General features: G+C 41.7%; 1 protein-coding gene across 2 annotated transcripts in view; it reads right to left on the bottom strand.

Annotated features, from left to right (window-relative positions):
• Window positions 1–311: 311 nt before the first annotated feature.
• LOC142403051 (small conductance calcium-activated potassium channel protein 2-like) overlaps window positions 312–15,254 on the bottom strand; it is a 98,799-nt gene continuing 83,856 nt past the window's right edge. The window contains exon 8 of one of the 2 annotated variants that reach the window (XM_075489186.1): window positions 312–776. In XM_075489186.1, the coding sequence (XP_075345301.1) occupies window positions 492–776 (285 nt within the window). In that variant the 3' untranslated portion in view covers window positions 312–491. The remainder of the gene's footprint in view (window positions 777–15,254) is intronic. The other variant, XM_075489187.1, reaches the window with a different exon arrangement.

Here is a 15,254-nt window from a genome sequence, read left to right as displayed (position 1 = left end):
CTTATTTTTTAATTTTTGTTTTGATTTTTATTTCCCCCCCTCCAGTGCAGTTTAGAGAATGAGTTTTTATACTGAGAGGATAATTAGGTTTGAATTTTGTTTCTTAAAGTTTTAGAATTAAGCCTTTTGATCATGAGCTTTTTTTTAACTGTTAAAGTCCAAGTAACCAAGCAAATATGTGCAGAAATTCACCTTTTTATTATTATTATATACTGTAGTAATAAAGTTTGTTTGAAGTGCATGAATAAAAAGTTAGTGAAATTACAGGAGGAACAATCTAATATAGCAATAAGAAGTGCATTCACTGTGCATCTGAGGGGGGGGAACAGTTTTCACTCATTTTGGCCTTAAATGTTGTGTCCAGGTTTCCAGGATTCCGACATCAGAACCCAGATAACACTGATTAGAACCATAGGGCTTTACAATAAAAGCTAAAATATTGACCATATGATGGCAAAAAGTCTTTTTTTTTGTGGTTAACTTATTCTCTTCTAGCTACTCTCTGATGAAGTCGGTGGTGCTGTGGAGGAGGATCTCCTTCTTCTTGACAAAGACCATGATCGCTCAGCACTGTAGGCAACATGTTTATAATTTTTTATCTGAGCCTCGAGGAGATCCCTCTGTTGTTGGCTGATTGTCTGGCTAATCAGTCCAGGGAGAGCTTGAATGCTACCAATTAAAGTTTCCAGTTTAGTTTCCAGAGTAACAATTCTCTTCTCAAAATCTTCACTTCTTTCATTTAAGTCAGAAATCATGTCATACATGATGTTTTGAGTCTGAAAGTAGAAGGATGTAAAAAAGGTTTAGAGAGATCTTACAGATATTGTAACATGCAGTGCAACTCTACAAGGGTTCTTAAATGCTTTTGCATTTCACAAAAAGAAGATATGAGTATTCTAACAAGATCTAGTCTTGTGAAATAATTTTACTTGCAGATGCATGACAGACTCCCTACTGGTGCTAAATTTATTGAGCAAAAATGTAACATTGATATTTTGAGTAGAGTTTTAAATGTCAAGCTCTTATTGAATTCGACAAAACACCAGACCTTTCTAGAAGTGTAGATGCTTAGAAATGCACCATCATAAGATTTATGAACAGAATTAGTTGTGTAAGTCACAAGGAGACCAAAGGTTCCAAAGCACAGTGATGTGCCCTTCACTTTTCTCAATTTCCTCTGATTTTTAAACACCTTCATACTTTTAAAAAGAAAACAATTTGCTTGTTTTCACCTTAAACTGTGCTTGAACCTGTTGTAATAAGAGTAGTTGGGTGGATTGTTTTTGAAATGTAGAGCAAGGAGTAAAAACTCAAGTGTACACTCCTCTACTTCTACCTTCCCCTGTCTATCTGACCTCTACAAAATGGTGTTTGGTATCAGAAAGTCTATAGGGTAAACTTTAAAATGTCATAATGCTTAGTACAAATGGAATCTGAAGTATGTTATTTCATAAAATCTGTCACTTTCTAGTTGACTTCCATTTGTTTCTCTTGCAATTCATGCAGGGAAATTACTAAAACTAATGACTGAATTTCTCCCTCTTGTAGATTGAGACTTCACATTAGACATAACCTAAATTTAAAATAACTGGTCATAATTCAGTAGATAAACTGGCTGAAGGTTATAATCCATTATAAAGGAATGAAAAATTAATTGAATGACTACCTGAAGTGCAAAGCACAGAAGTATCAGACAAGTGTCTATAATGCATTTTCTCTGCCCTGTTTCAAGATGCTAGCATAATTGTTGAAAGAAAACTAATCTACATTAAATAATATCTGAAAATTCCTTATCAGTTGCCAGAAGCAGAGTGAAATGTATTTTCAGTAACTGAAGTTGTCAGGTGGTTCTCTACTGCAAAAGAGGAACAAACACTGAAGAGTTTTATGTTTGCCTTGATGTTGCACTTTAAATGGATCTGGGTTTTGAGGTGCCTAAAAAGTGTATAAAAGAAGTGTATAAAAGAAGTGTATAAAAAAAGTGTATAAAAGAAGTGTATAAAAACTTCTAATGAAGCTTTAAATGAAGTTCATATAAAATAACTGTTATATAATGCAGTCTAATGTGAAACATTGAATGCGCTCAGCACTGTAAGTCTTGTTATTGTTTTATGGTTTTTTTAAAAAACAAAACTTAACAACAGGCAAGTAGCGTGTGTTAGGTTATGTGATAAAATCTCATCTGTACACCCACAAATGAGCATAGACAGACAATGGCAGGTGGGGGAGCTGAATAATACCCTGCCACGGCTGCTCCCAGGCCCATAAAAGGAGCCAGCAGCCCATAAACAGGCCCATCTCCACAAGCCCAGAGGAGTGCAGGGGCAGAATTGAATCAAATAGAATAAAATATTTCAGTTGGAAGGGACCTACAACAATCATCTAGTCCTATTGCCTGACCAATTCAGGGCTGACCAAAAGTTAAAGCATGTTATTAAGGGCATTGTCCAAATGCCTCTTAAACATTGATAGGCTTGGGGCATCAACCACCTCTCTAGGAAGCCTGTTCCAGTGTTTGGCCACCCTCTCGGTAAAGAAATGCTTCCTAATGTCCAGTCTGAACTTCCCCTCACGCAGCTTTGAACCATTCCCACGCATCCTGTCACTGGATACCAGACAGAAGAGATCAGCACCTCCCTCTCCACTTCCTCTCCTCAGGAAGCTGTAGAGAGCAATGAGGTCACCCCTCAGCCTCCTTTTCTCCAAACTAGACAAAACGCAGAGTCCTTTGCTGCTCCTCATAGGACATGCCTTCCAGCCCTTTCACCAGCTTTGTTGCCCTCCTCTGGATGCATTCAAGTATCTTTCTTAAATTGAGGGCCCCAGAACTGCACACAGTACTCAAGGTGAGGCCGCACCCATGCTAAATACAGCAGGATAATCACCTCTTGTGACTGCCTGGTTCTGCTGTGTTTGATGCACCCCAGGATGCAGTTTGCCCTCTTGGCTGCCAGGGCACACTGCTGACTCCTCATATTGAGCCTACTGTCAACCAGCATCCCCAGATCCCTTTCTGCGGGGCTGCTCTCCAGCCACTCCTCTCTCAATTTATACTTGTGCCTGGCATTACTTTGTCCCAGGTGCAGAATCTGGCATTTGTTTAAGGGATTTGTTTAATTTTTTTAAGGGAAAGAAGAGGAGGCTAAAATTAATCAGGTAACCAGAAACAGCATATATTGCATATATTCCAGGTATCATTTAGTCTGGCACCATTACTAAATTCTGCTGCTTTAGTATTTGTTTTAAACCAAGCTTCACAGGTTCTTTAAAAAAATAAAAATAAAATGACATTAAATATACTGAGGCTGTGTTTAACTTTCAGGTTCACCCAAATTTAGCTGTTAGCGTGTAAAGCAGTCTCGTTTCACATTGAAGCTTACTAGAATTTTAGTCACACAGCTTTCTTCCATTCTTAATGTATTTCTCCCATTAATTTACTCTCTCCCCATTCCTTCTCTATACCTGCTTTACTATCTCCAGAAAATACAGAACATCTCTGAATCTAGCTTCCCAAATACAAATTCCACTACTAAACAGAAAAATAAACTAACTCACTGGAAATCCTTATTCACATGCTGTCAGAAAAAAAAAAGTATCTGCACTTTCTACTTACTTACTGATGCATCCAATGAATTTTGCAAAAGCTTCCAATTAATTAGTCTCCAATTTCACTCCACTGATAGATTGTTTCAATAAATTCATCTGCTCCCTCACTAAGACCCAATCCTCTTCATTTAGTTCTGAGCTATCAAAGTTTCTGTGCCCAACAGCCCTCAAGAACCCCTCAAAAAATTCCCTTGTAATTTTGCTGCATTTCCCCATCCCATTTCTCACCTGTCCTCCATACCAAGATTTCTAGATTTGCTGTTCCTTCTCCCCACGTTCTCCATCCCCACATTGAGTGAACTTCGTGGAAAAGATAGTTGGAGTCTCACTCTCTAATGAGGTGAGGGGAAAAAAATGGGATAATAACAGTTTCTTTGCTCCCTCACATCCCACGAAGAGCAAAAGAGGAGGAAGATGGCCAATACAGCTTAAGGCTGAGCACTTCAGAAATGTGCTCGGCCTTTTGACAAAAGGACTAGGCAGGAGCTGCCCTACCCTATGTGATACAACAGAAAGAACCTCCCCAGAAAACAGACAACTCTTCTTCCGTCTCCTTCTTGTGAAGGAGGGCAGGAAGGAACAAGTAATATGCAGGAGGCTTCTCTGGGAAGAAAAGAAAATTACTCCATATGATAGTGCATTGGGTATAAATGGCGAGAACAGGAAGAGAAAAAAAGAAGTCTTTTGGCCCAGTAAGTCAGGATAACACTCTGGGCGAAATGTTGATTCAAATGCATAACTCTGAATTGCGCCTGCTTACAGCAAGAATGCCAAGATGGTATGAGATTAATAATACAGAGTGGTTTCCTCACCACTTGCAAAGCGGCACAAAAGCTACCATGGAAGAGAAATACTAGAAAAAACCCTCTCCCGCCACAAAAAAAAAGGCTAGAGGAAGGACAACAGACAAAAGCAATTCAGTTTGATTTGAAAGTATTCCAGGCCTTTAGGATGAACTCTCGATGCTTAATAAAGTGTCACAGCAGTTATAATGACCAAAAGCTATTAAAGACAGTAGCTTTATGTCTCATATGAAAGACATTGCCTGCAGCAGTAGAACATAATCACTCACAGGCTATGGAAACGACCTCTATGGTTTATTATACCTATCTGCTATTTTCCTTATCACCAGAACACTTTACTGCAACTGCAAGGTATTCTAGATTCAGACTACCCCTCTTGGCTTTGTGGGATACAACAAGATCTCAGGATTTAAAAATGGGCTGTTCTAGCATTTCAACAAAAGATATAAGTAAATTACTACCTCATGTTTATTTTTAGCAGTACCTTGAAGGAAAACAAATTATGCTCATTATTTAAATGACTAACAGCTTACGAAAATAACACATTGAAATCCTACTTAAACAACTGTGGTGGGCTGACCTTGGCTGGCTGCCAGGTGACCACCAAGCTGCTCTATCACTCCCTCTCCTCAGCAGGACAGGGGGGAAGAAAATAAGATTAAAAAACCCTCGTGGGTCGAGATAAAGGCAATTTAATACAAAAAAAGCAAAAGCTGCGTGCGAAAGCAAAAGAAAACAAAAAGATTTATTCTCTACTTCCCATCAGCAGGCGATGTCCAGCCATTTCCTGGGAAGTAGGGCCTCCTCCTTTCTCTTAGCTTTTATTGCTGAGCACGATGTCATATGGTATGGAATATCTCTTTGGTCAGATAGGGTCAGCTGTTCTGGCTGTGTCCCCACCCAACCTCTTGCCCACCCCCAGCCTACCGGCCTTTGGGGGGTTGGGGGGGGGTTGGAGAGACAGCCTTGATGCTGTGGGAGCACTGCTCAATAGTAGCCAAAACATTGGTGTGTTATCAATGTTGTAATAATCAAATGTAAGTATACAATTCACATAATGTTGATGCTGCTATAGAAATCCACTGTAGAGCCCTACCCTATCTCCATAGGAACTTAGACAATGTACCTTTGGCTAATAAGCAGGATGCAGCTGTTGAAAGCAGAAGTGTAACTGATGTATTACTAGTCTAGTTAGTAAACCATGAAGAACTGCTTAGATCTGCCAAAAAAGGCAGGAAACTAGGGGAAAGGTAATTCTGGCAGGGGGAGATCACAACCACCGACTCACGGACCACCTACCCCAATTATACCACCGACTCAAATGATGAGGTTGAAGAACAACAACTAAGCATGGGTACTAATTTACATGCTAGGCAAAGAGATTTTAACCAATCATCTAATAGGAGAATACTGCATACATATTAGGAAGTTGAATATGTTAATGCTTTGTGTATAAATAACTGTTAATTTGAAAGGTGGGTGTGCTGTCTTGAGACAGGCACCCATATCTGTGCAAATATGCAATAAAATACCTCTGCTCTGTGTGTATATTGGCATTTTGCACACCGGGTAAACGAACCCCGATTTTTGGGACAACATTTTGGCAACCCAGATGGGACTGCGCTGACAGCCTTGCCTGGTTCGTCTTGCCGTACCCGACACGGGGAAGAGAACTGAGTGGACTCCAGCGCACACCGACCTGTTGATCGGGGACTCCATCGGCTCCTCTCCTGCAGTCGGGCGGTAAGCGACACAATGGTACAACGCTATTGGAAAAGAGGTATTTTTCTGACCAAGGGAAAAGGGAGAAGTCTTTTTGGGAAGTAGCATACTTATACTGCGTAAGGCGTATCAAAGAGAGATACCGCGGCAGAAGAATACTGCATAAGGCATATGCAGCAGAAGAGTACTGCATAAGGCGTATCACGGAAGGATACGCGGCAGAAGAATAGGCTTTTTCGGTACCGATATGGGCAGTGCTACTTCTCAGGAGACTCCCCTCTGTTCTCCCTTAGGATGCATCCTGAAATATTGGGATAAATTTGGAGGGGACCCCATGACAAAAGATAAATTAAAACGATATTGTAATCAATGGTGGCCACAATATCGATTGGATGATGGTGAAAAATGGCCTGAAAATGGATCTATTAAGTACAATACTATATTACAATTGATGTTATTCTGTCGAAGGACTGAAAAATGGGATTAAATACCTTATGTAGATTTGTTCTTTGCCTTAAGAAATGATTGGGAAGTTAGAAAAAAGTTGTAGATTTGTGGGTTCTAAATATCAAAATGGTATCTATCTGGTCAAGAAAAAGGATAGCAATTCTTGTTGTACAAGCTGTAAAACAAAAAGGAATGGTACAGAGGAAAATGATGAGGAAGCTCTTTTGGAATATTTGTTTACTACAGAGGAGAGAAGAACAGTTGTAGAAAAGGCTAAAGAAGGAGTAACCCAGGAACACGGAGGAGTGCCTAACATAGACACCTATTTCCCAAGGAGGGATCCCGGGTGGGATCCAAACACTGGTGGAGGGCTACAGAGAATAAGAGAATACCAAAAATATATTCTATATGGAATCCAGCATGGAATCCAGAAACCACAGAATTGGGCAAAACTGTATGAAATACGACAGGGAGATGAAGAACCTCCATTGGTCTTTTATGAAAGATTACGTGAAGCAGCTCAGAAGTGGACTAATTTGGACCCCGAAGATGAGAATAATTCTAGACTTCTTAATGTGTTGTGCATTGGTCAGGCAGCACCCAACATTAGAAAGAAATTACAGAAAGTGGATGGTGCTGATGGTATGACAATATCCCAATTGTTGTCAATTGCTTACAAAGCTTATAATAACCGGGATGAAGTAGAGGAAAAGGAAAAACAAAAGAAATCAAAATTGCAAGCTTCCTTGTTGGCCGCCTTGTCAGAAGGACAAGGAAGAGGCAGAGGAAGAGGCAGAGGAAACTTTAGAGGAGGATTTCAAGGTAGAGGAGGAAATCGTGGAAATACTGGGGAAAGTCATGGTAATATTCCTTTAGGAGCAAATCAGTGTGCGTATTGTAAGTGAGAGGGCCGCTGGAAAAAAGATTGCCCACGCCTTTCGAATAATCAGGAAAGAGGAACAGAGGCAGCTGCTGAGGTATTGGCAGAGATAGGATCCGATTGAAGGGGACCAAAGGAATTTATTAAAGTTTCCCCAGCCGATCCTCTGGTTCCAGTAAAGCTGGGGAACAAAACAATAGATTTTTTAATAGATAGTGGAGCAACTCACTCAGTACTTACTGATTGTAAAGGACCTTTAAGTAAAATTAAGACTAGTGTAATTGGTGCCACCGGGAAAAAGACTCTAAGGTCATTCTTACAACCAATGGAGTGTACTATTGGAAATGCTACGGTAACTCATTCATTTCTTTATATGCCAGAGTGCCCCTTGCCATTGCTGGGGCGAGATTTGCTGTGCAAATTAAATACACAAATAACTTTTTCTGAAAATTTGGTACAGCTACACATTCCCCCAGAAAACGCCTGGAAAGCACAAGTGTGTCTGCTGACTCAAGGTGAAAAGGATGAAAATGCAGACATTCCCAAAGAAGTATTGAATGCAGTGATACTGCTGGTATGGGCATTGGGGAAACCGGGACGAGCAAAAGGCGTTACCCCAATCAAAATTGAGTTGAAATCTGAAGCCCAACCGGTAAGAAAGAAACAATACCCTATCAGATTAGAGGTGCAGAAAGGACTGGAACCACTCATTAACTCCTTTTTAGAGCATGGGCTATTATGGGAGTGCCAATCGGAATGTAATACTCCCATTTTGCCGGTAAGAAAGCCTAATTCTCAAGAATATAGGTTGGTACAGGATTTGCGGGAAATTAACACTCGAACAGTTGATACCCACCCTGTGGTGCCAAACCTGTATACTTTACTTGCTTCCATCCCTGAAAATAATATATATTTTACAGTTTTAGATTTAAAAGATGCTTTCTTTTGCTTTCCGGTGGATGAACAGAGTCAGGTCATCTTTGCTTTCAAATGGGAAAGCCCGACCACCGGACGCAAGACTCAATTATGTTGGACTGTACTACCACAAGGATTCAAAAATAGCCCAACGTTATTTGGTAATGTATTGGCAAAAGAATCGGAACAATGGCAAGGTAATAATGGACACATAACCATGTTGCTATATGTTGATGATTTATTAATTGGCTCAAGCAATTACAGTGAATGTCTTGAAGCTACAATTAGTTTGCTGAACTTTTTAGGACTTGCAGGATATCGCGTCTCCAAAAAAAAAAAAGTCACAAATAGCAAAAGATAGAGTTCGATACCTGGGATTTGAAATCACGCAGGGATAGAGGAAATTGAGCGCAGAGACGAAGGAGGCAATTTGTAGAATTGCTGTACCTACATCAAAAAAAACAACTGAGAGGGACCTTGGGTATGGCTGGATGGTGTCGGTTGTGGATTCCTAATTTTGGACTGATTGCTAAACTACTATATGCTGCCATCAAGGGTCCGGAGGGACTATTTGAATGGACTGCTGAGTGTCGAAAGGGTTTTGATGAAATCAAGAAAAGACTTGGGTTTTGATGAAATCAAGAAAAGACTTATGGAAGCTCCTGCATTAGGACTTCCAAATTTAGAAAAACCCTTTCAGCTGTATGTGCATGAGAGGCAACAGGTGGCTTTAGGAGTCCTAACTCAAATGTTGGGAAGCTGGAAGAGACCTGTGGGGTATTTCTCTAAACAATTAGATGAAGTCAGTAAAGGATGGCCTGCCTGTCTGAGAGCTGTTGCTGCAGCAGTGATCTTAATTGAAGAGGCCAGGAAACTGACCTTGGGACAACCCATGACCGTGTTTGTACCCCATGCTGTGATCTCTCTCCTAGAAAACAAGGGGCGCCATTAGATTTCTCATAGCAGGCTGGCCAAATACCAGGCTGTTTTGCTGGAGCAGGATGATGTTACCCTTTCAATATCTGCCACTTTAAACCCTGCGACTTTGCTGCCGATCTCAGAACAAGATGAATTACAACGTGATTGTCTGACAACAATCGAACAAGTTTATTCCAGCCGACCGGATTTACAGGATACTCCTCTTTCTGATTTTGATTTAGAATTATATACAGATGGAAGCAGTTTCATGTCCGGAGGAAAGCAATGTGCTGGATATGCAATAGTGACCAGAGACCATGTTTTGGAAGCCGAATCTTTGCCTTATAATACTTCAGCCCAGAAGGCGGAATTGATCACTGTAACTCGAGCTCTAGAAATAAGTACCGGGAAAAAGGCTAATATTTTCACAGATTCAAAATATGCTTTTGGAGTTGCCCATGCTCACGGGGCAATTTGGAAAGAAAGGGGACTTTTAAACTCACAAGGAACTCCTGTTAAATATGGAACTGAAATTATGAAATTGTTACGAGCTGTATTACAGCCAAAGAAAGTTGCAATAATTCATTGCAGGGCACACCAAAAAGGGAACAGTGATATAATCAGGGGAAATCGGAAAGCAGATACAGCTGCAAAAGAAGCAGCTCTGAAAAGGTCGAATTTTTATCCCAGGACGTCGTCTAGATCTAACTCCACCACAATACACTGAAAAGGAAGATCAATTAGCTGAACAATTGGATTGAATTAAAAATGAACAGGGATGGTGGAAGACACCTTTAAAACAACTTCTAATCCCCGAAAGGACAATGGAATTTGTATTAAAGAAATTACACCAAGAAACACATATGGGCTCAGATGCATTGGTCCTTACTGCAAAAAAAAATGTTATAGGACCAAAAATGCAAAGTATTGCAGACATAGTGTTAAAAAAATGTCCAATATGTTGTGCTAACAATCCAAAGGTGGAAAAGAAAACAATAGGAGGAAATGTAAAATGAGGAATGACGCCCGGGGAGCACTGACAAATAGATTTTTCAGAGTTACCTAGATGTAACCAGTATAAATATTTGTTAGGCCTGGTAGATACTTTTTCTGGTTGGCCTGAAGCTTTCCCCTGTCGCACCAAGAGAGGTAATTAAAATAATGTTAAAAGAAATAATTCCTAGATTTGGTATTCCAGAAGGAATATCTTCTGACAATGGACCTCATTTCATAGCAGAAGTAGTACAAGGAGTATCAAAAATTTTGAAGATAAAATGGGACCTCCATACCCCATGGAGACCTCAGTCCAGTGGAAAGATAGAGCGAATGAACCAGACACTTAAGAGGCAAATTTCAAAATTATGTCAGGAAGCTCACCTCAAATGGGTAGAAGCCCTACCCTTGGCCCTATTGAGAGTTAGGGTAACCGCAAGAATCAGAGAAAGAGTAAGCCCCTTTGAGATAACGTATGGAAAACTATATCCTACTAATGCACTCACAATAAAAGAGGATCAAATGTACATTAAAGGACAGGAAACAGTTAAAGAGTATTTAATTTCTCTTTCACAGATCTTATCTTTGTTACATAGGTATTTAAATCAGAGGACACCTTTGCCTTTAGACACGCCTGTCCATCCTTTTCAGCCAGGAGACCTTGTCTACATTCGAACTTGGAAAGATGAGCCACTAAAGGAAAAATGGAAAGGACCATATGCTGTGTTATTGAAAACTTACAGTGCAGTAAAAGTGGATGGAGTGGACTCTTGGATTCATTATATGAGAGTCAAGAAAGCACCATCTCTGGAGTGGAAGCAATGGACTTCTAGAGAAACAGGACCTTTAAAATTAACACTTTCTCGTACTTAATGAATTGCACTTGGGATATTAGAAGGCAGCATCAAGGTATAGGGTATATAAAAGCAATCTTAGTAGTGGTTATAATAATACTTTTTGTTTTACTGGTTATAGTGATTTATATTCAGAAAAATTATAGCACATTGTGTGTGAACAGGTCCAAACATGACAAAATTAAAACTGGAATTAGTCTTACTGATTTACCAACTCATGTACAGGTGTCATAGCAATTTAGTCCTTCAACTTGTGCAATCCTTTGGGAGAATCCACAATGAATCCACAGCATGTTTACCGTTACCGAAGTCAGCAGTACTCTGGATTTAACTCTGGATTTAAATGGGACTTTTGACACCATGCTGACCAATGGGACAGGAATATTAGAGTTCAGTTTAAAAAAGAAAAGGTATTTGGACTGGGAAAATGGAAAATTTTAGGAGATGAATCTAAGAATTTGTGTTGGCACATTAATGAAACACAACAGCCAGGAACAGTTAAAGCAGCAGAATCTTGTGATCGATTTCCTTGGAGAATGCAGTTCCCCTCTGTTTGGAAGACTGCTGAGGAAGGAGAATGGCATTATATGCAACCAACTCCTTGGTGCATAGATTGGATAGGAGACCGATCAAAAGAGAAGAATAGAAATGTAATCTTACCTTCAAATTTGACTGCAAGCAGAATAGGAGTCCCTAATGCTTATAATTGGAACTGTACTCGAGTCTATGACTGCTCAACAAAGGTATCTGAACCCCAAAGAATAGGGTTCTATTCTAGCTAGAGCTCTTCGATTGGGATGTTTACGGATCCCTCAGGGGTCCGTACTGGGACCAGTGCTGTTCAATATTTTCATCAATGACATTGACAGCGAGATCGAGTGCACCCTCAGCAAGTTTGCAGACGACACCAAGCTGAGTGGTGCAGTTAACATGCCAGAAGGACGGGATGTCATCCAGAGGGACCTGGACAAGCTGGAGAAGTGGGCCCAGGTGAACCTCATGAGGTTCAACAAGGCCAAGTGCAGGGTCCTACACCTGGGTCGGGGCAATCCTTGGTTTCAATACAGGCTGGGGGATGATGTGATCAAGAGCAGCTCTGTGGAAAAGGACTTGGGGGTACTGGTAGATGAAAAGCTGGACGTGAGCCAACAATGTGCGCTCACAGCCCAGAAGGCCAACCATATCCTGGGCTGCATCAAAAGAAGCGTGGCCAGCGGGTCGAGGGAGGTGATTCTGCCACTCTGCTCTGCTCTGGTGAGACCCCACCTGGAGTACTGCGTCCAGCTCTGGAGTCCTCAGCACAGGAAAGACATGGACCTGTTGGAGCGGGTCCAGAGGAGGGCCACGAAAATGATCCGAGGGCTGGAGCACCTCTCCTACGAGGACAGGCTGAGAGAGTTGGGGTTGTTCAGACTGGAGAAGAGAAGGCTCTGGGGAGACATTATAGCAGCCTTCCAGTACTTAAAGGGGGCCTATAGGAAAGAAGGGGACAGACTTTTTAGCAAGGCCTGTTGTGACAGGACAAGGAGCAATGGTTTTAAACTAAGGGAGGGCAGATTTAGACTGGATTTAAGAAATTTTTTACAGTGAGGGTGGTGAGGCACTGGAACAGGTTGCCCAGAGAAGTTGTGGATGCCCCATCCCTGGAAACATTCATGGTCAGGTTGGATGGGGCTCTGAGCAACCTGATCTAGTTAAAGATGTCCCTGCTCTTGCAGGGGGGTTGGACTAGATGACCTGTAAAGGTCCCTTCCAATCCAAAGGTTTCTATGATTCTATGATTCTATGCTTATGTCGAAATTGTTCAACATCCATAAAAGACACCTGGACAGGGACGATGATTAAAGACAAAGTCATAAATTGTGAATGGGAAATTATTCTCCCTATAGGACATACTGTGTGGGTAAGCAGTGATGGGGTTTGGTCAACCCAGTTATCTTTAAAAGGACGAAGGAGACAAATCACCCTAGGAATGCTAACCTTCTGTCCCTTCTGGAGAAAACAACCTCTAACTCCTGAATTATCACAGAATCACAGAATCGTATAGGTTGGAAAAGACCTTTAAGATCATCGAGTCCAACCGTAAACCCAACACTACCAAGACCACCACTATACCATGTCCCTAAGCACCTCATCCAAACGTCTTTTAAATACCTCCAGGGATGGCGACTCAACCACTTCCCTGGGCAGCCTGTTCCAATGCTTGATAAACCTTTCAGTGAAGTAAAATTTCCTAATATCCAGTCTAAACCTCCCCTGGCGCAACTTGAGGCCATTTCCTCTTGTCCTATCACTTGTTACCTGGGAGAAGAGACCGACCCCCACCTCTCTACAACCTCCTTTCAGGTAGTTGTAGAGAGCAATAAGGTCTCCCCTCAGCCTCCTTTTCTCCAGGCTAAACAATCCCAGCTCCCTCAGCCGCTCCTCATAAGACTTCTGCTCCAGACCCTTCACCAGCTTTGTTGCCCTTCTCTGGACACGCTCCAGCACCTCAATGTCTCTCTTTTAGTGGGGGGTCCAAAACTGAACACAGTATTCGAGGTGCGGCCTCACCAGCGCCGAGTACAGGGGACAATCACTTCCCTATTCCTGCTGGCCACACTATTTTTGATACAAGCCAGGATGCCATTGGCTTTCTTGGCCACCTGGGCACACTGCTGGCTCATATTCAGCCGGCTGTCAACCAACACCCCCAGGTCCTTCTCTGCCTGGCAGCTTTCCAGCCACTCTTCCCCAAGCCTGTAGTGTTGCATGGGGTTGCTGTGGCCCAAGTGCAGGACCCTGCACTTGGCCTTGTTAAACCTCATACAATTGACCTCGGCCCATCCATCCAGCCTGTCCAGGTCCCTCTGCAGAGCCTTCCTCCCCTCAAGCAGATCAACACTCCCACACAACTTGGTGTCATCTGCAAACTTACTGAGGGTGCACTCGATCCCTTCATCCAGATCATTGATAAAGATATTAAACAGAACTGGCCCCAACACCGAGCCCTGGGGAACACCGCTTGTGACCGGCCGCCAACCGGAGTAAACTCCATTCACCACCACTCTTTGGGCCCGGCCATCCAGCCAGTTCTTTACCCAGCGAAGAGTACACCCGTCCAAGCCATGAGCAGCCAGTTTCTCCAGGAGAATGCTGTGGGAAACCGTGTCAAAGGCTTTACTGAAGTCTAGGTAGACAACATCCACAGCCTTCCCCTCATCTACTAGGCGGGTCACCTTGTCATAGAAGGAGATCAGGTTGGTCAAGCAGGACCTGCCTTTCCTGAACCCATGCTGGCTGGGCTTGATCCCTTGGTTATTCTCTACATGCCGTGTGATAGCACTCAGGATGATCTGCTCCACCAGCTTCCCCGGCACCGAGGTCAGGCTGACAGGCCTGATGGGGAAAGGTTATGGGGAAAGGTTAAACGATCCAATACAGACCCTTGGCAACATCCATCAACTGGAACAACAGTAGGATGGATATTAGAATCCATATTTAGCCCTTAAATCACATCTTTTAGAAATCGTGTTTGGTTACATAATTTGACAGGGCAAATCGAAGCATTAGCGAATGCCACAAAAATTCCTCCGCATGTCTTAAATGTACAACTACAAGCCACTTCAAGAATGACTCTTCAGAATCATCTAGCATTAGATCTCTTGTTACTGCATGAGCACGGTGTCTGTGGTTACTTGAAACTAAATGATGACAAATGTTGTGTACATATCCCAAACATAACTGAAAATTTAGAAAGGCAACTTGACACTATTCAACGCATAGCAAAATCAAGCCGTAATTTGAGGGAGGCAATGGAAACAGGATGGCTTAATAAGATTTTACATGGTTTAGGATCCTCCCTAACAGGATGGTTACAAAGTCTGTTACAGAATTTAATTATCTTTGTAATAATTATAATAATTGTTTGTGTCATGTTTGGATGTTTAAAAGATCTAATCACTAGACAAACATCTCAATGCTATATGTTAATTGTACAAAATGGAGGTGAGAATTGTCGAAAGATAGAATTTTGATAAGTCTCAAAGGGGGGAATTGTTGTAATAATCAAATGTAAGTATACAATTCACATAATGATTGATGGTGCTATAGAAATCCACTGTAGAGCCCTATCCT

Source organism: Mycteria americana, assembly GCF_035582795.1.
Source record: "Mycteria americana isolate JAX WOST 10 ecotype Jacksonville Zoo and Gardens chromosome W unlocalized genomic scaffold, USCA_MyAme_1.0 Scaffold_32, whole genome shotgun sequence".
Taxonomy (NCBI): Eukaryota; Metazoa; Chordata; class Aves; order Ciconiiformes; family Ciconiidae; genus Mycteria; species Mycteria americana.
Note: the sequence above shows the minus strand (reverse complement) of the source record. Positions and strands in the feature narration are given on the sequence as shown.